The sequence below is a fragment of the Sitophilus oryzae genome, unplaced genomic scaffold (genome assembly GCF_002938485.1).
Source record: "Sitophilus oryzae breed Bouriz unplaced genomic scaffold, Soryzae_2.0 scaffold_296_pilon_pilon, whole genome shotgun sequence".
Classification (NCBI taxonomy): domain Eukaryota; kingdom Metazoa; phylum Arthropoda; class Insecta; order Coleoptera; family Curculionidae; genus Sitophilus; species Sitophilus oryzae.
This window is the reverse complement of record NW_022146858.1, coordinates 635,556-660,992: the sequence shown is the minus strand read 5'-3', so window position 1 is coordinate 660,992 and position 25,437 is coordinate 635,556. Positions and strand designations below refer to the sequence as shown.

Sequence of the window (25,437 nt, the reverse complement as noted above, 5' to 3'; positions counted from 1 at the left end):
GGGAGGCAAGCAGGGATGTATCACCAGCTTTGCCGCTATTGCTGGACAAGTGAAAATGGCGGTGCTGCCAAAGGATTTCCCAGAGGTTGCTCTGACCACCGATCAGCAAACGTCACTAGAAGAGGCTATACTGGAAGAAGTAGTGGCGATCGGATCCCAACACAACGATCTACAAAATGTGGGTCAGCTGCGTTTTGCGGGGATACGCTCCTCATAGACTGTGTATCTCAAGAATCGGCGAATTAGTTAGTGGAAATCGCACCTAAGCTTAAAAATTGGCAGGGGCCGGAACTGGTTGCAGTGAAGGGAGAAAACATCTCTAAATGGGCGGCCATAACGGTCTTTCTGCCGAGGAGCAAGGGGAAAGACACCACTTACCTGCCTATCCAAGGTCAGAACTTTTATGTAAGGACCTCGAGTTGGCGAATCATCAACTCGAGGGAGGAGGGTCATGGTCAGGTCATCACAATAGGAATGGACCTCAAATCTAAGGAGGCAATAGAGAAAGAGGGGCAGATCCTCTATTATAGATACGGGACAATCCCGGTATCAGGTCTAAGGAGAGACCAAGTTAAAGAGGTGCAGAACATGCAGACAGATCCTCCAGCGTTCACCTCACGGGTTCCTCAGCCGGAGATAAGCTCCTCGACTGTGAAGAGCGGCACGGAGGACCAAACTCCAACCGTGGAAGGGTGTGTACCCTCGGAGGAAGAACTGATGTCAGAGGAGGCTAAAACAGGTGTATGTTGGGTTATAGATTGTGTGATGACTCAAGGAAGGGGGGCACAATAGATCTTTAAGGTCACATTGATTAACCCCCCCTCTTACTCATTCTACATTCTACATTCTACATTGTAGCACATTTTCAGACTTCTTTATTTTTAAGATTTTGATGGTCAAACATTAACAAAATATTCCTTATGTTTGGACTAAATTTTCTCGAAAATAAAGACATAATTTAAAATTCCCTTAGAATACGGAAATAGACTGAAGTTTTGTGATTACAGTGACATATAATTTATATCATTTTGTAACAAATTGTTCGCTATTTTATGGCAAATGCTGAAACTCTACAAACCTCAAGCCTTAATCAAAGCACGTGTGTTTGTAATTTTAAGTGTGGCTTAACACGACATGATCGGGCTAAGCTTTAGGCAGATTTCTGAAATATAATATATATTTCCTTCGACCACACACCCGCTTTACCAGACTACTGAGAGCGACCCGAAAGTACAGCGTAATAGACTCTTAAAACTGAATCTTAAAACTGACATTTTGTCCCTAATTTTACCTTGAATTATAAGTTGTAACAAAGCGTATCACTGCTCTCTCATATTATGGATATATTCGAGTTTCCTTTTTTTATGATCAGTTGGATCTCTGGTTCTTTTCCTATCCTTATTACATCCTTAGCATTAGTAACGCTGTCAATACAGGATATTCGTAAAATCCTCCTAGAGAACTCAAATTAATCCAGTTTCTCCATATGCATCTTTTTTAGAGTCTATGCTTCCATACTTCCATAAACAGTGTGGAAAACATATAACAGCACAATATTTTTAACCTTTATATTTTTTTTAAAATTTAGACGTTTTTAATTAGTTGTTAACGTCGAGATTTCCGTTGCACTTTTGTTTGAATTTGTCTTTTATTTTAATTTTTTTACACAAAGCTTGGGTGATCTTTATCAATGACGGAGTTGGGTTGTGATGTTAAGCGTGGAGTTTTTCTACTGCAAACGCCAGGCCAATACATGCATTGATACTTTTTCTATGCGGTGCCATATTGTGAAATTTTCCATACTTGGGTTGCTGAAGATGTTATTATTGTGTGATACAAATATATATATTTTTTTAATTTACGCTTTCTCCCAATGAATTTCCCTATGGCCAATCCGGGTTTCCCACCAATTTATGTTGTGCAGCCTTGGACCATACATGGTTTTCAATAACTGACATTATTTCTCGCTCGTTAAGTCGTTCATTTTTAGAACGTTTTTGTAGCAAGTCGTGAGCACTAAATAGACTACCGCATTCACAAGGTACTTGGTAGACGCACTCATTCTCTTGTTTTGATGTCTAAAGTTATTGTGCTAGATGGCATGCTATCTGCTAGGAGAAAATATCACGACGCGCCGCGCCATGCGGCATGCTCGGTCTAAACAGCTTTAGGAAGTAGTCCACTAGGTCTAAGAGCTTGGGGGAGGCATGTTGTTTACTCGTAGATTATGCAAAATATTTGTCTTAATAGCGAATTTTTGATAAATATATTATTTCCTTTTATAACTACATACATTAGTGGTGATTATTATTATACAGGGTGCTACAAATTTGAGGTACGAGCATTGGTATCTCGGAAACCGTAATAGATAAGAAGATGGTTAAATTGGAGCAAAGTTGTGCCTTGGACTGTTCACCAAGATACCATCAAAAAAGTTTTAAAAATTTCAAGGATTGCTGAGTTTTTTGGAAAAACCGTATTTTTTTGAACACTAATTTTATTTTTTCCTGTCGTTACATTTTAGAAAATAAAAATACTAATTGCACATTCTCATAGCCACTTTATTAGGGCTCATCATACCTCATAGTATTTTTAGATTTTCAAATTAGCTGATAATTTGTGAGATACAGAGGCCAACTTATTTTTTTTTAAATACAGACCTGCATTTTATATTTTAGATTTTGAAAGTCCGCGATTTTTTTATTATTAAAAAAAATTTCAAGTCCCACTATGTTTTTTAAATGATTTAATCTGATTATATTCATCGCAACAATATTGATCAGTGCTAATTAACATTGAATAAGGAAAATAGAGCCAATTGAAAGATTCAAATAAATAATATCCAGATAAGCAATTTAAATATATCATTTTTAACTTTTCTTATTGTGAATTTGAAATTATCAGTGTACGATCTAATAATTTGCATAATATTAATCGTAGTTATTATGAATAAATTAACTTCTACAAACTAGTTTCTAATGCTTTACATAGTCTACATGTTCGAAAGGGTTACCACCCTTCCTATTGCACAAATTTATTTTTCGTTCAATTTTATTTATAGCTTTCAAATAAATTTTCTTATACTTTCGAATGCATTTTGTACTCTTTATTGTAACTGCCGAGATGTGTTGATTTCACTTTTTTGTAAAATTTGGACCTGTCGAATTACTTGACCTCATCAGACGGTCCAGGTACCTCGCTGGCCATTATACTGCTCTACCATTTCCAATCCATCTTCCGGGGAAATGATTTAATTGTTTATATTACATTTTATTAATATTATTTTATTGCATTTAATTTTCCGTATTCAATCCACGTCACTGTTAAGTTTGGAAGCTTATCAATATTGTAACGATGAATATATTAAATATTAAAAAAACAGAGCCGGACTTGAAATTAGTTTAAAATTGTGTCCAAATTTTTAAAACAAAAAAAAATATTAAGTGTGGCATATTATTATGCTCAGGAGAGCGAGTTCTTTTAAAATCTGAAATAAAAAATGCAGGTCCGTATTTAAAAAAATTAAGTTGACCTCTGTATCTCACAAATTATCAGCTGATTTGAAAATCTAAAAATACTATCAGATAACCCTAATAAAGTGGCTATGAGAATGTGCAATTAGTTTTTTGATTTTCTAAAAAGTATCTACAGGAAAAAATAAAATTGGTTTTTAAAAATATCCGGTTTCTCCACAAAAATTCAGCAATCCTTGAAATTTTTAAAACTTTTTTGATGGCATCTTGGTGAACATCCCAAAGAGCAACTTTGCTCCAATTTAACTATGTAATAGATACCGTAATAGATACGACTATTACGGTTACAGAGTTACCAGTACTCGTACCTCGAATTTGTAGCACCCTGTATATGATAGAGCATTACAATTATTGTTTTTAGCGAATCGAATCATCGTCAGTTCCATTGGTCAAATCAAATTGACTCCTACAACCCGTCCGTTAGCTAAAAACAAGCTACATACACATTTTACGTTCTATCTATCAAAACAATAATTGTCCGATCAGCGCCAGTTGGTATCTCGAAGATGTATTTAACTTGTCGTTGTAGACAATTAAAACTATGCAGTGCTCTGTTATGGATTCGTATTCTCCACGTCATCCATTTTTACGAGCTGCATTCTAAGATACTAAACGATGTTTAAGATATTTTTTTAACTCTTTGTTTATCTTTCTTTTTTCACTATGGAAACATACCTGTGAACAAGGACTCTACTCTTATTTGTCTCCATATTCGGTTGTCTCTATTTTTTCATATTTTTTTTATGGAGGGGAAAATCTTCATAAGACACCCGATGTTGGATGGTCGTGGCCCGTGTCGGGTTTTTACCGACTAAAAACCCCCCTTTGCCAATACATGCTCCACGCTGGAACTGCTCCCGCAACGTGGTAGCTGGCTCTTTGTTTATCTTTTTTCACTATGGAAACATACCTGTGAACAATGTCTCTACTCTTATTTGTCTCCATATTCGGTTGTCTCTATTTTTTCATATCTTTTTACTAACTTACAATGTTATATGTATTAGTCGAAAGTACCTAATCCAGATATAGGACATTACGAAGCTGGATCAAAAAACACCGATTTAACAGTAAATGAAGCTGTATTGATTACCTACAATCGACCAAAAAGATAAAAAATAAATATAATAAAATATAAATAAAAGATTAATTGTAAATTTCCGTTTATCATCATTATCATCAACCAGCCACTAAAGTCCACTGGTGGACGTAGGTCTTCCTCGTTTGCTTGCATAACTCCCTATCTTTCCTATCTCTTAGCTATTTGCATCCAGTTACTGTGGATACGCCTTAAGTCGTCATGCCATCTGGTTGGAGGACGGCCTTTGCTCCTGAATGCATCATCGGATTTCCGTTGCATTTAGTTAAAGTATACTTTAATAATTATTCTAAAAGCTATAATTGTTTTTAGGTACAAAACAGATTGACATAATATCGATTAAAAAGGCCGTTGTTTTAAATTAACGGCCCCTCGTCACTGTTGTATACTGAGGTAAATTGTAATATAAGATTCTATTTAACAGATAGCCTTGTCCTTGTCAAGGTTTATCCAAGGATGTCACATTTTTTAAGCAGAAATAACGACAATGCATTATTTTGAAGAAGAAATCAGGACTGCAAAGAACACATCGTTCAGTTGCTATCTTCACAGATCGGTAAGCAGCGCTAAAGGAACTCAGTTCCATAGAAGTTAATTCTAAACTAGTGTTGGCCTAGTTAATTCTAAACTACGCCCCTCGGTGTTGTGTGAGTACTCTACATACATTGAGATAGTGTAGGAATGTTTCAGTCAAGTCAGGTAAAATAGCCAAATAAAGCGCACCAATGCCATTCATAAGCCCAGAACCTTTGTAAGTGATGAAAAAACAATATGAAAAATGGCTACACTACACCAAGGGGCCTAGAAATATCCAGAAATGTGGAAAAATCCCTAGGTCAGCGAAAGGCGAAACAATTCATTCAGTAGAACAATCTGTAGTTGGTTCACTAAGATGGCGTTGCAAGCTCAATGATATTCTCCCAATTGAAGCGATTTGCAGATTCTGACAATCTAGTTAGACAATATTCTATATAACTAAAAAGTAGATAAGAGGTTTATATCGGTGGATTTTAGAGCGAGTTGAGTTTAAGAAAATGTTTTACTCAGAAAAAAAGTCAGTAGAAATATTCGAAATAAAATAATAATGTTTAGAACAATTTAAAAACCAGCTTTTACTGTATTTCTAAGTTAAAAAATTGAGTAAAAACTTTGTAGGGTAACAGACTAATTATAAATGCGATCTTATTCTTTCTTCGGCTACATTTCTCTTCGTAAAACTAGTTTTACTAAAAACGGAGAAAAATTCGCAGTTTAAGTAAAAACTCCTTTTAATTATATCTGTCGATTTCTAGACGAGTTTCTTTTACCGCTTCATTAGATAGATCTATATAAAAAGACTGGGAGAGTAATTATTGCAGTATTTGAAATTACTAATTATCATAAATATAAGAAATATGTCGCGCATAAAATCAGAAGCCCTAAAATTGAATACACATAGTATATTATTGAAAAGTTTGGTAATTTTTAGGGTGTATATAGCTATTATGTTCCCAATTACTTGACTTTTTACTCATGACTTAAAAAACATATAAGATATACAGTATGTCCCTGGATTGCCTTTACAAGAGGAAAAAATTTTTGATTATTGACATTTTGAAAAAAATGCGTTCTTCATAAAAAAATTTGAGTAGGTATTCTAAATTATACTTTTCCAAATTTCCATATCGTTTTAGAGAAAATTAAAAAAAAAACATAAAATTATGGTATTTTCTTAAAAATTTTTAGAAAAAAATTATGGTCGTCTTAAAAATCAAAAGGCGTTTCTATGGTAATATAATTTCGTTTTCATTCTTTGATTGATTTTGATAGACAGAATTTTAATTAGCATCATATTTTTGCTAGAACTGTTTATTATGCACATTTTGAGTCGCACCTCAGATATGCCCTTCCATTCTGGGGCACGTGTTGTGCAACTCAATTTGACCGCATTTTCAAGTTCCAGAAGAGAGCTGTTCGATATTCACTGGGACTAAACAGCAGAACTCATTGCCAGGACTTTTAAAAAAATTAAAATATTAACTCTTCCTTCCTTATTTATTTATAAATCCGTTTGCCTAATACGTAAGCATGTATCAGCTTCTCAAGAAAGGCCATCTCACACTTATCCACTCAGGAACGCGGAGCAAGATCTTTATCTTCCTACTCCACGCTCAGAGTTAGTTAAAAGTTCATTATTATACAACTCGAAAAAAATGCACAATCACCTGCCATTTGAAATCAAATCCATAACATCATTTTCTTCATTTCGCAAAGCATTGAAATCTTATTTGCTAGACAAGGCTTTCTACGCCGTAAATTACTTATATTTTGATAATCGAATTTGACCTTGTAAACATTGGTCTAATGTTTGCTATTACTATATTTACCAATGACATCGAGGTAAATTTGTCTAGAGGCCATTGATATTTGATATAAACTTACTAAATATTTTTGAATCTTATTTTTATTTTTTTTTTGTTCCTTGACATTGTAAACATTTATAAATGCTTATTTTAAACAATAATACTGACAATGTTATTTGTCTAATGTTTTGTATTCTCTTTCGTTTGTTTGTTTACATTACCTTTGTCTACAAATTGTAATTTTTTTTTTGACAATAAAGGCATTTATTTTATTTTTATTTTACCTTTGGGCTTATGAATGCCTTCCCATATTGCATGTCCAAATGAAATTACGTTTCTACAAGGGAGACACATGACAAACAACATATGTTAAAGTGAACCTAAGTGTTCATCTAGTTCTAACATATACATATGAGATACACGCAGGTTTATATTCTAAAGATTCTAAAGAGTTTTTTGTAACGTAACAAATAATTATTAAAATGATGAAATCTGACGTCGGTATATGAGACATACAATGTATAAGTCCATATATATATGTATGTGTGATAACTTCGTATCATAGTTGTGCCTATAGTACACACCTTGTAAAAATGTGACGTATACACATAGTATAAATATCTATATAGACACTTTGTAATAGTGTACTGTTGTGTCTACATTCTAGCATGAAATGAAGGTGTGCGCATGCGCGGATAGCCTCAGCGTAGATACACCGACCAAGTGTATCTTATGTGTCCTCTCTCCTTTTTTCTTTCTCTTTTTAGTGGTATGTGTTTAGCAGCCATTGTTGTTTTATCATTCGGAAGCTCTATATAAATGTTCGATTTGTGTGTAGCTTAAAAGAGATTTTAAGGTAAGTACAAGTTTTTAATTACCTTGTTACACCTTCCTAAGAGTATTATTAATATTATAGCAGCGACTCTTCCCTAACTCGATACCCAATTTACCAAATTTTGACTCCAATGAATGAAAACTCCAAATATTCTCGTATAATGATAAAGAGGTTAGCTGAGTTAGCTCTGCAATATATTTTTTTTAATTTGGAAATAATAAAATCTAAATGGACCAGAGAAAGAAAGATTTAAACACCTCAAAGGAACTTCTTACACTGATATTCAGTAAGTTATTGATGGATCAATATACAGATATGTTTAATATTCAATAATCAGTTTCATATAAAATTTAAGGGTGAGATTGTTAATCTGGAAATAAAATACAACAAAGTCCAACAGAGTGCTTGATGAATGAGTATGCTAATAAACCAACTGCTTGGAGGGAAAAGAGGAGAAAAAAATGACTAAACGGGGTCCACCAAATCGTGGCGATATACCAGTGTTTACCATTTTAGTAAGTTGTTATATTAGGTACTTATATTTTTAATACATTTTGATACAAATTCTGTTCTATTACAGTGTTTTCTTACTTCTGGTTTCTGCAGTGTAAATAATTATTATTATTGTGTTATTTGCGCTATTGCATTCCATGATAATAAAGAAATATAAGAATTTTATTTTTTTAACCACTTAATCCATGTTATGGAAGAAAAAGTGGTACATTTAATCTACAAAACCAAAATGGAACAATTTTAAGGCTACTTCCTCTTGAACTTACGATCCAGATACTTTTTGGAAAATACAAAGTTTTGCCTTCCTAATTTTCGTTCTAAAATATATAATTGGCATCATTGAATAAATATTTCTTAAAAAGAACGAAAATTTAGGCATCAAAACTTGTATTATTTCCTAAATTCGTTCATAAGAAGTAGTTTTATCTAGCACAAGATGTATATACGAAGCAAAATACATACGTATACACGCGGTAGTCACAACTGCAATGTGTAAACATAGTTTAAACGTAATACACAAGCACTGTGTATCCTACGGCACACTGTGTACCCCTTACTTTGTGTATATATACTGTGGCTACATTGTGAGGAAGACGTTTAACCTTTGTGCATACGTGTTGAACTACAATGTGTAAACGTAGCATATTTACATCGGGGGAATTGTGTCACCCTGTGTCTACATCTAATAATGTAAACACATCGTAAATGTGATTTGATGTGCGTATGGGTTAAGTGCCGCCTGAGTGTTTCAGTTTGCCAGTTTGATCGGCCAGTTCATTTTTCTCGCGCATTATGGAATAGCGAAGATTTTTGCCTGGAATATGAAAGAATAGAAGAGAATAAGCTTGCCTTTAGATATTCCTTAAATAGTCCAGCTTCTGTTCTATCAGTATACCAGGTTAATCGAAAGTTTAGTTAAAATACACACTAAACGTTTTAAGATATATGAATGAAATGTCCTCATTTCAGTTCTTCTTGATCAATTTCTTGAATGTCCGATTTTTCTAGAATGAAATTGCCTTATATTACACGTTTTAATTAATATTTTCATCTCACTCAATTTCTTAGAAGTATACAAGAAATTTACTGTTATTACAGTGCCTTGACAATAATTATGTCAGCTATAAATTATACTTAATTTTTTTCTTTAAATGAAGAGCGTCATATTTATAACCTAGTTATTTGTTTACTACAGATTGCGCTCAAACGTAAACAGTCATTCAGAGGTAATTTTATAGCTAGCTTATAGTGTTGCTAGCATCAGTTTTGAGTATTTTGTGGTTTAGTTTGCCACAGTAAAATTAGGACAGGAAAGTTGTTATTCGCTAAATGAATCTAATAAAATTTAATATTCGAAAGACTTATAAAATTACCTGTTCTACATGTTCATCCATACATGTGCACCTGGCTCATTAGAACATTTTTGATATTTAATTTAGTTTCAAATATGAATGTTTCAAGTTACGGCTACACTTCCAAGTGCAGTTCCTTTGAAAAATATTTTCACTTTCTGGCAGTGTTGCCAGAATTGAAGTATTTCCTTCAATACGGAGGATTTTACAGTCAAACTTTGTCGATTGAAAGGGTAAAGGATTTTTATCGAAAAAGAAGGCAATATGAAGGCTTCTGGCAGTTTTGCACAATAAAAATTGTTAAAATAGGTAGTAGGAGTATTATTTGTTGTTTTTCCTACATCTATTTTTTACTTTAACGGTGTTTTAATTAAAAATGCCTCAGTTTAATGAAATGTTGCTGTCAAAAAGTCCGCAATTCAAAATTTTTTTTAAAATTTAACAAAAAAGTAATAGATTCATTTTTATCTTTTGACATGTCTTATTACACACCTACCATAAATAAACCAAAATTCTTGATGTTGAAAAGAAATAAATAGGTAAACGGAAAACATATCTAATAAATTAGCTGATCATGGCGTCTAGCACGATTTATTTTTCTCGATTCAAGCAGTCATTGTAAAGAATTATTTTTTTTCCATAGCAACTGTTAAAATTGCCTTCTATCTATCAAAAATGGTAGATAAAATAGTATTTTAACAGCGAGGATAGGTTAAGAATTTTATTTCTTCTCGCACGTTTTTTAATTGCTTCGATTTTTGAAAATTCTTGTATTTATTCTTTTTCATAAGTTATTCGGGATTTAAATGGAAGTAGTTTGGATATGGCGTTCGTCGCCTCAGCCTGAATATCTGTTGGTAATTTACTTATTTCGTTTTGAGTCATTTCTGGCTCCAATTCAATCAGCAATCGACACGAAAGAGAATTAAAAAATATTGACTCAAAACTCACAACTAAAGAGACAGTTTTATTTATTTATCAAATTATCATAGAAACCAACGCCAACCCAGCACAATATTTTTCCTACTCGTAATAAATTCCTTGAAATAATAATTTCTAAATATTTTTTAAACGTAACTCGCTAGGGAAAAAATATTGTTTTATACACGACGATAAAATTGCATTATCGTCTCCCGAAATTAAGTACCTAGGTACCATTTTATCATCTTGTATAAAAAATAACTATAAAATTTTCTGATATTTACACAATAGGTACAATATATGAAACATGAAATTTGTTGATTTTTCACAAGATCAGGATTTTTTTTTGTAAAGTTGAAAGAATATGAAGGATTTTTAAGACTCGTTGAATAAATTTGGCCGAAAATTTCTGGCAATACTGCTTTCTGGCCCTTATTTTTCACATTCTTGTACAGATTTACACGGAAGATACGATTTATATTCCTCATTTTGCATTCTACATGAAATTCTGAACACATTTTTGTATAATGCCTTAAAGGTTGGATCGTTTTTGAAGTATGTTATTTTAATTTCATGTTAAAAATGATATTCACAGAAGGAAATACAATTAAGAATTTTTCTATTTCCTAGAGAAGCTAAACAATTAGGCAAAGAAAATACAGTCCTTCTACTCTGGGTACCAGACCACCAAGGAATATTAGGTAATGATAAAGCAATCGATGTAACTAGAGAAGGAGCGAACACGCCAATAACTGAATCAGAACCGTTCTGCTTCTCAAATGGAAGCCAACTTATAGCGAATCTCAAGAACATTGCTCCATCCGTAACTTGGACTGGAAATCATCTAACGGTCTAAGACAGACCAAGACATTTCTCAGGACTTGAGTTGTTGAGTTAGATTAAGAGTGGGTTCCAGGTGGGACCCTCTACTGTGGCTGCAAGGGCCTATTGATAGGCGAAGATAGCAAGGCTCTCTACCTTGCTATCTTCGTTTGGACTATAAAGTACTCATGAGTGACTGATATGACTGACATGAGTATTCAGTAACTCATTTTCATTTAGCTCAAAAAATATCTTTAGTATCCTTTCTGATATAATTTTCGTAGATATTTTCTCTCTCTATTCCTAATAATACATCCCACTCCTGCTTATGCTTGTTGCAACCAAGAAGTGGGAACCAACTTAAAGTGGAACTCAAAAACCTGGAAGACTTCATCCGTAACCTGGAATGGAAATGGGGTTTTAACACTCGAAGAAATTTCTCAGAACTTACAACCGACAAAAATCAAAGATTTTCCTTGATTAAGTAAGAACAATCTTTGGATTGTCAGGGGGTTTTCAACAGGACACTGACTCTTAAATGAACACCCTGGTAAATTGAAGTTAAAAAACAACGGCGAATGCAGATTCTGTAGTGAAGATGGGGAAACACCAGAAAACCTCATCACTGAGTGCGCCGTGAAGACAACCATTCGTGCCATAACCTTTGGTACACTGTAGTGCGATGTTTTAGTTTGGTAATATTTTTCTAATAGTAAAATGTGATTTCCCCTAATGTTTCATATTTAGCCAAGGCCAATTTGTTTATGAACAAAGAGACGTTGAGAAGGGTTATATATTTCAGTGGATTATAAATACAAGGACATTTAGGAAATTATCTTTTTTTTATTTGTGTTCTTCTTATTTGGAAACTCGCACTTTATTCAGAAAATTGCTGGCTAAAGATGATTACGAATTCCAAATTTTGATGGATTGATGCAACATACTTCAACGGATATTGAAAAGTTCCCCGATTTACAATTGACCGAAGAAGAAATACCCGAAAACGAATTGCAATTTTCTGAAATAAAAGTTTCCGGAAACGGCGATCTTTGGTACAAGATTGCTCTAAAACAGGACATTTCAATACATTTAATTTTTAAATGTCCTGTTTTTTTAATTTTCATGTAACTTTCTGGTCTGGTAATTTTTTGGGGGGGGGGAAAATATCTTTTCGGGCAATTTTCCATTAGGGCAATCTTCCTTTCGGTAAAATTTCCTTCGGTCATTTGTTTACGAGCAATTTTCCGGATAGGTATTGTTACTATAGTCTGTTTTTTTTCTCAGGTAAGATTTCCACAGACGATGACAGAAGAAAAGCAGATGACGTACCATGCCAATCTATTTATTTTACTGAAAAAAGTTTCTAATATTCTTTAAGTTAACAATGGATGGGTTTAAATCTAAATCCGTCATGCGTCGTCTCTTGTTGTTTTTAACCAGTTTTATTGGTTTATTTCAAAAATGACAGATCATATTTTATTGGTTTGACGGAAAGATGAACGACAAACGGACGCGGATGCGTATGAACTTGCCTTTAGATTTTTGAGGCTTGTCAAAGTCTTGCCAAATTATAGGTTACAATTTTGTGTCAACTTATGTATAAAAATATTAAATACCCTGCGTTTTGGGAAATGATGCATTTTTACCAAAATTTGGTAAGTGTTATTAATAAAATAGTTTGTTTTATTTATGTTTTATGTTTTTTTTAATTATTCCTGTGGAATATTACAAATTTGTATTTGTACATAAGTTATATTGATAAATAATATGCTGGATAATAAATGCGGGAAGTCTCTTGAAGCTTGAAAGTAAGAAATAGTTCTTTTTTACAGTTTTTTGGTATGTGGTGTTTTGTTCTTGTTTGTTTTGTATTAACACATACCATTTTTTTAAGTAAACAAGTGATTACTTCAAAATATTATGAAAAACTGTATAAAACTGAAAAAATGTAATCGAGTTAATTACATTTTTTCAGTTTTATACAGTTTTTCATAATATTTTGAAGTAATCACTTGTTAGTCAAATTTTAAATATATTAATTTTCTGCTATGCGTTTCAATTGTACCAACTTATTTCTTTGTAAATTAAAATAAAATACTTTGAAATTAAAATGACAGACACATCTATCACTGTCAAGGATCTTGTTGTTGGACAGACTATACAATAATTATATTTCGGAGTACCTATACCAAGATAGTAAAATATCATTTTCACTAACTACAGCTTCCATATGACGGTTTTCATTACAATTTTTGCAACTTAATAACTGGAGCGAAAGCGTGATCGAATAAACAGAATTAACATGAATATTCTCCCATTAGATTTTCTCTCATATACGAAAATTCCAACCCGTATGAAAAACGGCGGAAATGACAAAAAACCAAACCGAAGGAGGTTTCGAGGCTGAATGAAATTTCACGCCAGCGTTTTTCATCAGTGTAAAATATGAGAATATAACAAGACAGACGGACGGCGATCTCGTTTAACCCACTGTAACGATTCTATTTAACTCCACTTTAGAACCAGTCCGGTACCACCATCCTAGTCTCGATCGGGTCGTTTGAAAAATATAGGTACCCTCCGCTCCTCCCTTACGATAAAACGGTGACGAGCCGCCGTTTGGGCCGCAGTAGTACCGCGCCACAGCTTCGCCATGGGCACTACCATCATCAGCTTTTCGAGATTTATCCTGTCGGTGTCGTTGTTCTTCTTCTTGGTGGTTGGTAGTGCTAGGACGGTGGTTCGGGGTGAAGAAGACGACGGTTCCAAAGAGGAGTTAAGGATATACAAGGCTGCGTTCGAGTTTTTGCACGAATGCGGCAAAAAGGAGTTTTCGTTGTGCTTGAAGGTGAGTGCCGAAAAGAAGGACTGTGAGCTTAAAATTGTATAGTCTGACCAACGATAAGATCCTGGACAGTGATAGATGTAACTGCTATTTCCATTTTCAAAGCTGCCTATTTGGCTCTTACATAGAAATAAGTGGGTACAATTGGAACACACATAGCAGAAAAATTAATATATAGTCTGGTCCAACGACAAGATCCTTTGACAGTGATAGATGTGTTTATTACCTTTAATTTCAGTAGTTTATTTTATTTTACAAAGAAATAAGTTGGTACAACCAACGTATATAAAGGAAATTAATATATTTAAAAATCTGGACTGACAAGTATTACTTCAAAACATTGTGAAAAAAAACTGTATAAAACTGGAAAAATGTAATCGATTTAATTTAATAAAAAAACGGTATGTGTTAATAATAACAAACAAGAACAAGCACCATATACCAAAAAACATAAAAAATACAATTATTACCACTATCAAGCTTCAAGAAACTTCTCGCATATTATATTTAACAATAACCTTCATAAAAAACTTAACAAAAAAAAAAAAAATATTATTATCTCTTTATCAATATAATATATGCACAAAATACAAATTTGTAATATTCCACAGGAATAAATAAAACAACATAAATAAAAAAAAAAAAAATTATTTTATTAATAATAACACTTACCAAATCTTATGCCTTAAAGATTGATTAATTAACTTTAATTCTATTTTCCTTAAACCAGTACCCTTTGACATTATTTTTCAGAAAATTAAAAATTTTTTTTATTTTATTATTTACCTATCGTGATGTCGATATTTTACAGCTACTTCCAGTAGTATAAAATGGATGTCGATATACAAAGACATCTCTGTTTTTGTTTACTAGGCATTGAAATTTTAACGATTATCGTTTCACGATATAGATTTTTGTAACGTATCGTCTTATATTTGTAAAAAATGTCTATACCTATGTGTATTAATCTATACTATCCAAAACTTTTGGGTATTTCGCCACTGCACTGCTAGAAAAATCTACAAAATAAAAGGCCAGTTATTTTTGTAAACACTAGCGTTAAACCAGTTGTAGAAAAGAAGTTGTGTTTACAGTTATGTAAATTTGTCTAACAAAGAAAAAATAATTCTTAACGTTTCGGAGAGTTTTCTCTTTCCGTCGTCGGTAAAAAATATGAAGAATCAAGAAAAACCATTTAAAATATTTTAAATCTGAAACGATTCGAGAACATCACTTTTAAACAGAGATACGTCTAAGAAATCGTTGACGTTCTGTTAAAATGACATTATATAAAACACAATGTCACCTGATAACAATTATTATTACTTAATAAGGTAAAACCAAAAGTTCCAACCTCTGTATGATTATTTTTAAATCTTTTACGTTTATGTTTATTTCATGTTATGTTCTTTAAAATCAAAGAAGGAATTGCCATACATTACTAACATCTGCAAATGCATGAGCAATACATACAAACCCCAAATCATAGACACAATGATACCAATACACAATATATACAACTTTTTTTTTTTTTTTTTTTTTTTTTTTTTCGGAAAAATAAGAAGGATAGGAAACAATATAACATACCAACATCTTTCAAACCCAACGTAAAATACACTTAGATCCATTTTATCACATACCAAACCAATAAATAAATACACAGAACAACAAACAAAAAATGTAATATACCAAAACCCTGTGAATGCGATAAATTTAACATTGGTGAAACATCTAGACCCTTAAATGTTAGAATTAAAGAACATAAAGACTATTTAAGAAAGGGAGATTTCACAAATCTAAGATTTCTCAGCATTCATGGGACACACAGGGCACAGAATAAATTTTAATAACGCCAAAATTATAATGAAAGAAGCGATAGTCCTAAAAAAATAAAAGAGCTTTTATCACAATCTAATAAAAATAAATGTATTGCTCATGCATCTAGATGTTAGTAATGCATGGCAATCGCTTCATTGATTTTAAAGAACATAACATAAACAAACATAACATACGTAAAATTTAAAAAAATAATCATACAGAAAGTTTCAAGCTTTTTGGTTTTACCTAGTAATTGTTATCAGGTAGTAATTGTTAATTTTGAAGTTTAACTAAAAAATATATAAAAAAAACATTTTAACAGAACGTCAACTATTTCTTGTAGACGTATCTGCTCGGGGTAAAAAAGTAAAGTATTCCTCGAATAGTTCAATTTGGCCTAAATAGTTTTTTTCCTTGATTCTTTATATTTTTCTTACTTCCGACGACGGAAAGAGAAAAACTTTCCGAAACGTTAAGAACTTTTTTCGGCAAATTTTATAATTCCAAACCTATTGACAAGCAGTGTCCGTTTAGGTTTATCGCATAGCGTTACAAAAAATAACTATTTTATTTTGTATTACTTTTCTTTGCAGCAGTGGGAAATACCCATAAAGGATTCTTTTGATAGTCTGATATTTGTTACTGTAAATGTCCGAAATGCTGTAAAACCTAGGATAAGCGCGGTAAACCTATAGGATTTACCAAAAGCATTAACTAGTTAAGTTTACCTGGTTATTTAGAGAGTGTTAATACTATATTGGCCCATATTTGATGGTGTTAATGACTGGTTAGCCCCGTTTATTAAAGGTGTTAATGCATTGGTTAGTTGGTTATTTGAAGGGTGTTAATGCGTTGGTTAGCCCATATTTAGGTGTTAATGCATTGGTTAGGTGGTTATTTAATGGGGTTGGTTGGTTTTACTACCACTCTGTTTATTCGTACTTTACCAATGCGGTGTGGTAAATCTTAAGATTTACTGTTTGGGTCCGTTTGGAAAAAGTCCAAAATGGAAGCAAAATAAATAGTTTTCGGCCTTTTACCACATGTTTTTGGTAAAACCTAGGTTTAGCGCGCTTGTCCTAGGTTTCACCGCATTTCGACATTTAAGAAAGAAGACATATGATTTTATTTTGGCTAAATGTGCAAAGTCCAGAAACAAAACTTCGGGTTTGGCATCTAGTACCACCATCCTATAAAGGGAAAAAGTGACATTAATGATGTGGCATTTCTATTTTAAATGACAACCAAAGCTAAGAAACAATAAAAACGATTCGAATATTAGTTTAATAAAAAATATAGGTTAAGTTACGTGCACGTAATACATTTTGACATTAAAACGCATTAAGATATTATAAACTATTCTAAAAAATTACATGTAAGAGGGTATCCACTATACAATAATATACATTTGAGCCATCACTGGTCCTACTAGAAACGTCTCGTCCGAGAAAAAGTACTCTTTGGGGGTCCGGTAATCTCTAAAGTTAGGAAATATGGGCCCTAAAGCGTTCAATATCGATCAGCGGATATAATGTCACTAAATCTAGTGTATAATCATACAGGGTGAGTCTTTAAGTACAAATATTTTAGGGGTAGTATATTTCGACCCCAGAAACACGATTCTGTGGTTTTTCATGAAAAGAAAAAAAAATTGTTTAAATTATTTTATTTCCTTAAGGTTAAAAAACATAATGTGATACACATGGCAACATAAGTATCTAAATAAAATACTACTCCAGAATATTTGTAAGAAAAGAGTTTTATAAATCTTCTAACGCATTGTGCCTTTTACTATACTTTACGAATTTTTTTGGAAAATAAAACAATAATTCACCAGAATACACCAAGACGTTTTGCCAAACCATTCCATAGTCACACCCCCTTGTTTGTTATGACTTATCCGAGTTAACTGGATCTCATGAATCTTCGTGATATTATAGTATCATGTTCTATACTAATCTTATTTTTTTGAGTCTTATCATTATTTGAACCAGTTCTTCTGGTAAAAAAAGAATTAATAAACGCCTACATCGAAGAATTCGTTGGAGACGAAGCATATACAGGTGGTCCGACCGTATTCCGGAAACTTCGGTGGCATATTCTGCAGGTGATTAAATTGGCAAAATGTTCGTATAGATGTATGTCAAAAAATGCTTAGTTTCGAGACTTTTTCAAAATAATGAAAAAAAAAAAAAAAATATATGTATTAAAATTAGCGTCTGGGAGTTTCTTGACACAGAATTTTTTTGATCTACATTTTTTGTGAACTGGCTTGAAAGAGTAATAACTTTTTCGTCCGTACCTGTATAAAACTACTGAGTAAAAATATTTCATTTACGCACGCTTTTTGCATGCAAAAAGTCTCTCTTCTTAAAAAATCGTTACTGAGTAATGTGATTTTCTAGATATTTGGAATCGAAATTATCAATACCCAATAATACTCGGGATAAACAACATGTTGACTAAATAGTTGCCATACTATATTCGCGCAACGAAATATTATTGTACCAAAAATTCAACAAAACCAGTTTTATCATCATTCTTTGCAGAAAATATGATTACAATTTTAAAAAAATAAAAATTTCACAAATTTATTATTTGTGCTGAAATAACTATCTAATTAACATGTTTAATTTTCGTCAATAATGGCATGTATTCACTATTTCCACTCTAGATATCTTGAAAACCGTTGTTTCCAAGTGGTTTTTACAAAGAGATATTTTTACGTAAAAATCACAGAGATGTACATTTTTTCCTCGGTAGTTTTATTAGGTGGTACGGACAAAAAAGTTATTACGTCAAAACAGTTAAACATTACGTGGTGGCGCCCTCTACTAGTAGGGAGTCATATTGACATCAGAATCAAATTTCTCAGTCAAAAGTCTCTAGACACCAATTTTCCAAATATTGACGTTACTTCAGAAATTATTATTTAGAAAAAATCGAAATAAAAATGAAACTTTCTACACCCTGTATCTCCGAAACTGGGCATTTTAGGACATACATTTATACGAATTTTTTACCTATTTTATCTCCGTAGAATATACGCCGAAGTTTCCGGAATACACCGGACCAATTCCTGTTCACATGTCTCAGTTTTAAAACCAAATTCATATACCAGTTTTAAACGTTCACTAAATACCGAGAACACTGATGTTTTTGGATCAAAAATGCTTAAAGGTCCAAAAATATTAGCCATTATAATTAATTTAACGATGTCTCTAATTTCTTAATATCCTCGTCGCCACTGTTATGTATTGAATTTGCAATATATGAAAATAAAACTTACAACTCTTTATTCAAAGACGGTCTATATTAAACTGCGTGCTATTTACAAGATAAATAGCTTTAACAAGAAAAACCTGAATTCCATTTTAATATACACCGTGTTTCAAGTAGGTACATAAAATTATAAATATATTTCCATTTTTAAATATTTATATTATAACATCTCTAACATAGTATTGTCACCTATTTCAATCATTGTTGATCGCTCCATATCAATAGTAATGAAAATTTTATCACGGAATTTCACTAATCCAATTAATTATTTTACAAGCTGGCAATGGCACCTAAACTAGTTCAAATACAGGCCGCGTAGAATTGCTCTCATAAGGCAATAAAATAAATCAAGTCTCTCTAAGGAGAAATTGACCGATTTTAAATTGACTGTTTTCTACTCAATGTAGGTTTATTTCGATAACTAGAAATGCGGCACGTCCAGTTAATCGATTTTATCTTGTTAACTAATATACACTTCGTAACGTTTATGTGCAAGTACCTCTGTTGATTTTATCTAATATGAAATAAATACTATTAATTTACTTTCTTGTGGGGCCAAGATATTGACATGCTTTATATTTGAAATACTTTTAAATTAAGAAATAGATACACGAACTGGCACGAAAAATAGTTACAAGTTAATATATTACGATTACTTTGTAAATGTAGCCAAAAATTTAACTAACTCCATATTATATCCTTCTCATGATCCATTTTCATATATCTCTAATGATAATGTAAACTTGCATTGGGGCTTCTTTTTTCACCCGTTTAGTTGAAAAACTTCACAGTACAATTAATACCATTAGAAATAAATCCCCATCTGGGACCGACGCGACGGGCTAACTTTTAAAAATGCTGTAATCAGCTAGAAAGCACTTTGAATCACCTAACTACTTTAATAAAACAATATGTCATCTAAAATGGTATTTTTCCCAAAATGTCTGAAGACGACAATAATCATTCCCTCTGTATAAGGGAGGAAACAAAGATCAAGCTTCTAATTACCGCCCAATTGCACTCCTTACAACGCTATCTAAGATCATAGAATGGTTGGTTAAAAGAAGGCTGGTATCCTTTCTGTTTAAGTACAAAATACTTACCTACTGAACATCAATTTGGATTACTAAGCAACAAGTCCACAAATGACGCTATGTTGTCCCTCCTTAATAAAGTTTACTCCAGCCCCAACTATAATTCCAACAAATACCCTTTCTGTGATTTTCTATGGCTCCAATGTGTGTAAATCAGTATAAGATCCCACTAATAAACTGCAGCACTATGGGTTCTGGAGAACATCTCTCGAATGGTTTAAGTCGTGTCTGAGCAACAGAAGTCAACTTGTGAGGGTGGGTACCATACGTTGTCTTCTAACAAGCTAATAGAATGTGGAGTACCAAAATGCTCAGTACTAGGCCCTATATTTTGTTTCTTTTTATTAACGACATTGCTAACATAATCATCAGTGGTAAAATATGTGTTTTTGCGGACGACGACACTAGCTTCACATGGAGCAACAAGAACGTCAAGGCACTTCATAGGATTATATCAAATGACTTTAATCACCATTAAATCTCAGTGATTCGAACCTCTTTGTCCAACATTTCTTTAAACTAAAGTTTTGTCGTATAAAAACTCAATGCAGCCTTTTGTACTTAACTGCACCACCACCATCGTCAAAAATCTGTAAAATTTTAGGGCTTGCTGTAGACAATTCTCTGAAATGGGACATGTATATCAACGCTTTGTCGAAAAAATTAAGCTCCGCCTGTTTTGCATTAAGATCTGTTTCTAAGAAGCTTAACTTGTCAGTGGTTAGAACTGTTTATTATGCACTTTTTGAGTCGCGCCTCAAATATGCCCATCCATTCTGGGGTAATGTGTTGTGCCACTCAATTTGACTGCATTTTCAAGTTCCAAAAGAGAGCTGCCCTGATATTCACTGGGACTAACCAGCAGAACTCATTGCCAGACCTTTGTTAAAAATTAAAAATATTAACTCTCCTTCCTTTTATTTATTTTCATAGAATCCGTTTTGCTTTAATACGTGCTAAGAAAGGCCATCTCAGACTTATCCACTCAGGAACTGGAGCAAGGTCTTTATCTACCTACTCCAAGCTCAGAGTTAGTTAAAAGTTCAATATTACAACTCGAAAAAAAATGCACAATCACCCGCCATTTGAAATCAAACCATAAACATAACATTTCAAGTAAAAGCATTGAAATCCATTTACTAGACAAGGTAAATGACTTATATTTTGATTGAATTTGATCTTGTAAAACACTGATCTAATATTTATATTACTATATTTAATATAAAATATAGTAAATATTTTGTGGACCTTGTTTATATTTTTTAGTATTCTTTGACATTGTAAAACATTTATAAATGTTTATTTTAAAACAATAAGACTGTAATAAATGTAATTTGTATACTTGTTTTGTATCTCTTTGTTTGTTTTAATTTTACCCTTTGTTCACAAATTGTAAATTTTTTTTTTTTTTTTTTTTTTTTTTTTTTTTTTATATATTTTATTTTAGTCGGCCAATTTTGGATTAAAATAAATTGTAGCTATATTTATTTAGTTTTAACATTTCTTAAAATTGAAAATTAAAATTCCCATCTAGCTACTATACTTGGCAACAACCTGTTTCACCAAGGCAACTTTCAAAGAATATTTTTTGTTATTTTGATATTTTTTTTTTTTTTTTTTTTTTTTTAATAATTAATATCTAAGTATTTTAGCAATAAAAGGCTTCTTGTCAGGTCCTGCACATTGCATTCTAAATTTAAATACGATTGAATTTCTTCTAACAAGTACCCATGTTTGTTGATTTTGTATAGGGGTACATGTAAATTTCGACGCTCAAGAAGATGCTCTTTTTTGCCATCTCAGAAACCAATATGAGAGATACGAATCTGCTAAAACGGGACAAAACAGCAATTAGAAGTCTTAAACAATTCTATGAAAAATCCTGTATCTTGATTTGCCTGGATTTGTGCCAAAAACAAAAATAATACGTTTATTTTAAATGACAATATCTTAAGAACTATTGTATGTATTGCAACATAAGTTGATAGTTTTATATTTTGAGCTTCTCAGAATCTGCATAACAAGAAGCAGTTTTGCTTTCATGTCGCCACTAATTTTTATCCTATTAGATAGAGTAAAAAATAAATAAAAAAAAAAAAAAAAAAAAAAAGACATTATAAAGATAGACCGAACATCTCATTCATAAATACTCGCTGGTAGTGTATCAAACATTCCAATGTGTCAAACAAGGAAGAAGAGACAGAGAAGTCTAAAATTCCCGACCCCGGCAACTAGGCGCATTATGGGCGCATTTGGATTGTTCTAATGGCCAGTGGCGTATCGTTTTTGGAACGAATTTAATTTTAGTAAAGTAAAAGTAAAGTAATTAGGTACTCCAAATATACACTACATACACTTTTTCGTTAGATGAGTCTTGTTATAAGGTCTACTATAATAATATAATTAATACATCCCATATACTTATGTTGAAAAGTTAGTAGTTTTCGAAAATCGTCTAAACGTCGATATTCAATTTAAACTTCAGTTACTTATATAAAACCCCAGTTACTTTGAATATTTAAGGGTGACCTAGGCTTCCGGTTCTGTGCATTAATTTTTCACAGACTTTCTCTTCAATTTGTTTTTAGAATATGGGAGGCATATAGTAGCACATTTTAGACATTTTGTAATCATAGGTGGTGGCCGGAACATACTTTTCAAACCAAAGCTGTAGATTTTATTAAATTTCCATTCAGAAATACCTAGGGCTGCCACCTGTCCTTTTTTAGAATAACTTGTCCTTTTGACTTTCTTTGACTTAAAAAGTAATTTTAATTACGTATTTTCCCTGGCAGAAGAAGAGAACTTAGAACTTCACGTTTAATCTCCAGAAAAATTACCTAAGCAGCAATACAGAAATATTCTTTCGTCCAAATTTCTAATTAGAGGTGTTGCAAACTTATAGCTAAATTTTTCTTGGTTTAGAAGAAGACATTATTTGAACTCCCCTGCTGGAATCCAAAATGGTAGTTTAGGGTTTTGAAATTTTACCTTTTTTATCTTAAAAGAACTTTCAAAATTAGTAATTAGTAACGATTAAGTTCGCAATCGATAGCTTCCTATGAAGTATTGTGTAATAGTTGTTTAATCTTGTATTATTAATAACTTCCTATACTTAAAACTGGCTATTTATTTTAATGAGAAATTTTCGTTCTTCAAGGCTATAAGACAATATTTGACTTTCGGTCTTCTTCTCGTATTATAATGGCTCTGATAAGAGGCAATTACCTTTTAGTCTCTCAATAGAGGGCATTTATCAAAGGGCAAGTATCAAATCTGTGTGATACAGTATGGGATTTCTGATGCATAATAATGAATATTACGTTTATTTACAAAACCATTACTTAGGTAGCTTAATCAATCAAGTTTTAGTTAAACGTCCCAATCTTCAATGAACTGTATTTAAGTATATGTATTGTGGTTTGAATCACCCTGTATGTTGATGCACTAAAACGTGCCAATGGCTTCGATCTTATGTAAAGATTGAAATAAAATCACAAAACCAAAACGTATTAGGTGTAAAAGTGGAGGCTCCAATACCTGGTATAGGTATGTATAAACTAGTAGCCAGAAGTATTTACAGTCTGCTTAAAAGGTAAACACACCGTACAAACAACTCTAGGAAGAGGTATTTGTATTGTACGGTGGTAAAAACTTGTTTAAACAAGACCGAAGTAGATATAAGATATACAAAATAAATAAAAATGGACGGGTAAACACCTTGTTTATTTGTTGAGCAAGATTCCTTTAGAATATCGTATAATGACCAAAATATGACGCAATTTAAAATAAAATGTCACTTTCTGGTATATATAATAAAATTTTCAAATATATGCAACGTTTATATTCAAATTTTGTTAAGGACTTACAACAGTTAGTAGTAATTGAGACGAATTATAATTCAATTACCGGCTACTACGTTTCTGTTTTAATAGATCAATTCAACAAATATAATTAGAAATTATTTTAATTGTGAGAGGGACCCTTGTGGGACGCCTATATACAATTACGGCGGCATAAAATGACATAACAATACCTACATGTGAAAAGACAAATTCGGGTAATTTGAGCTTATTTTTCCACACATTTGACACTGTCCAACCATATTGAAAATTCGCAAATTCAAAGGTACGTTAAACAAAAATTGGCAACTGAAAACCAAATTGAAGTCAACTTTCGACTTGATTCCGACTTCAACACACCGTAAGCTAAATGTAGTACGCTATAACGGACCAATGGCCATCGCGAGGGGTGGTGGGAAAGACGGCTCATTTCATTCTGGAAGACTAGCAGCCACGTTGCCAATAGTTCTAGACGTTTCAGCGCTTTAAACAGTAAACACGTCCTTTAATAGTAACGCATACATCCTCTGGTTAATAACACATATTATTACGCATACTTCTTTAAAAATAAACTATTAATTTTATTAAGAAATGAGATTTATTGACATCCGGTGAAGGTTTTGAAGTCACCCTTTCTGCAACCAAACCAAGTAGATAGGCGCAAATTGATATGTGGCAATGTCACCTTCTCTATCTCCGTTGGTTTTTACAATACGTAGTCAACCTCCGATCGTTTGATCGGGTTAAAATACAAAATGTGACATCTGTTCCTACCAAAATCCATGGATGGTATCCACTCATTCATTAATATGTAAATTCACTAAAAAATTAGATTTTAAAAATTCGTTCAAAAGCTCAAGTCTGCCTTGGAAATCCAACTGACACTTTATATGACAGCAAAGTTAATTTTTGTTTACCCTATTGAGTGTCATGCGTATTATAGAACATTGTATCCTGAAAGGACGCACAGCCTCATCGTACTATTTTTGCAAGGATTTCAAGAAATTTAACAGTTGTCAGAGCCTTATAAACAAGAGGCTAACATTTTAAAAGGCTTAATGATATTAATGTGCCAGCTCAGACTGATATTAATCCGGCAACTTTTAGCAGTAAAATACGTAACTGAACGGAAGTACTATGAA

At 32.4% G+C, this 25,437-nt stretch overlaps 1 protein-coding gene across 1 annotated transcript in view; it reads left to right on the top strand.

The window, feature by feature from the left end:
- Positions 1 to 14,028: 14,028 nt before the first annotated feature.
- The window catches only part of LOC115884521, a 27,370-nt gene continuing 15,961 nt past the window's right edge, over positions 14,029 to 25,437 (top strand). The window contains exon 1 of the mRNA XM_030903124.1: positions 14,029 to 14,262. Coding sequence (XP_030758984.1) covers positions 14,068 to 14,262 — 195 coding nt within the window. The 5' untranslated portion in view covers positions 14,029 to 14,067. The remainder of the gene's footprint in view (positions 14,263 to 25,437) is intronic.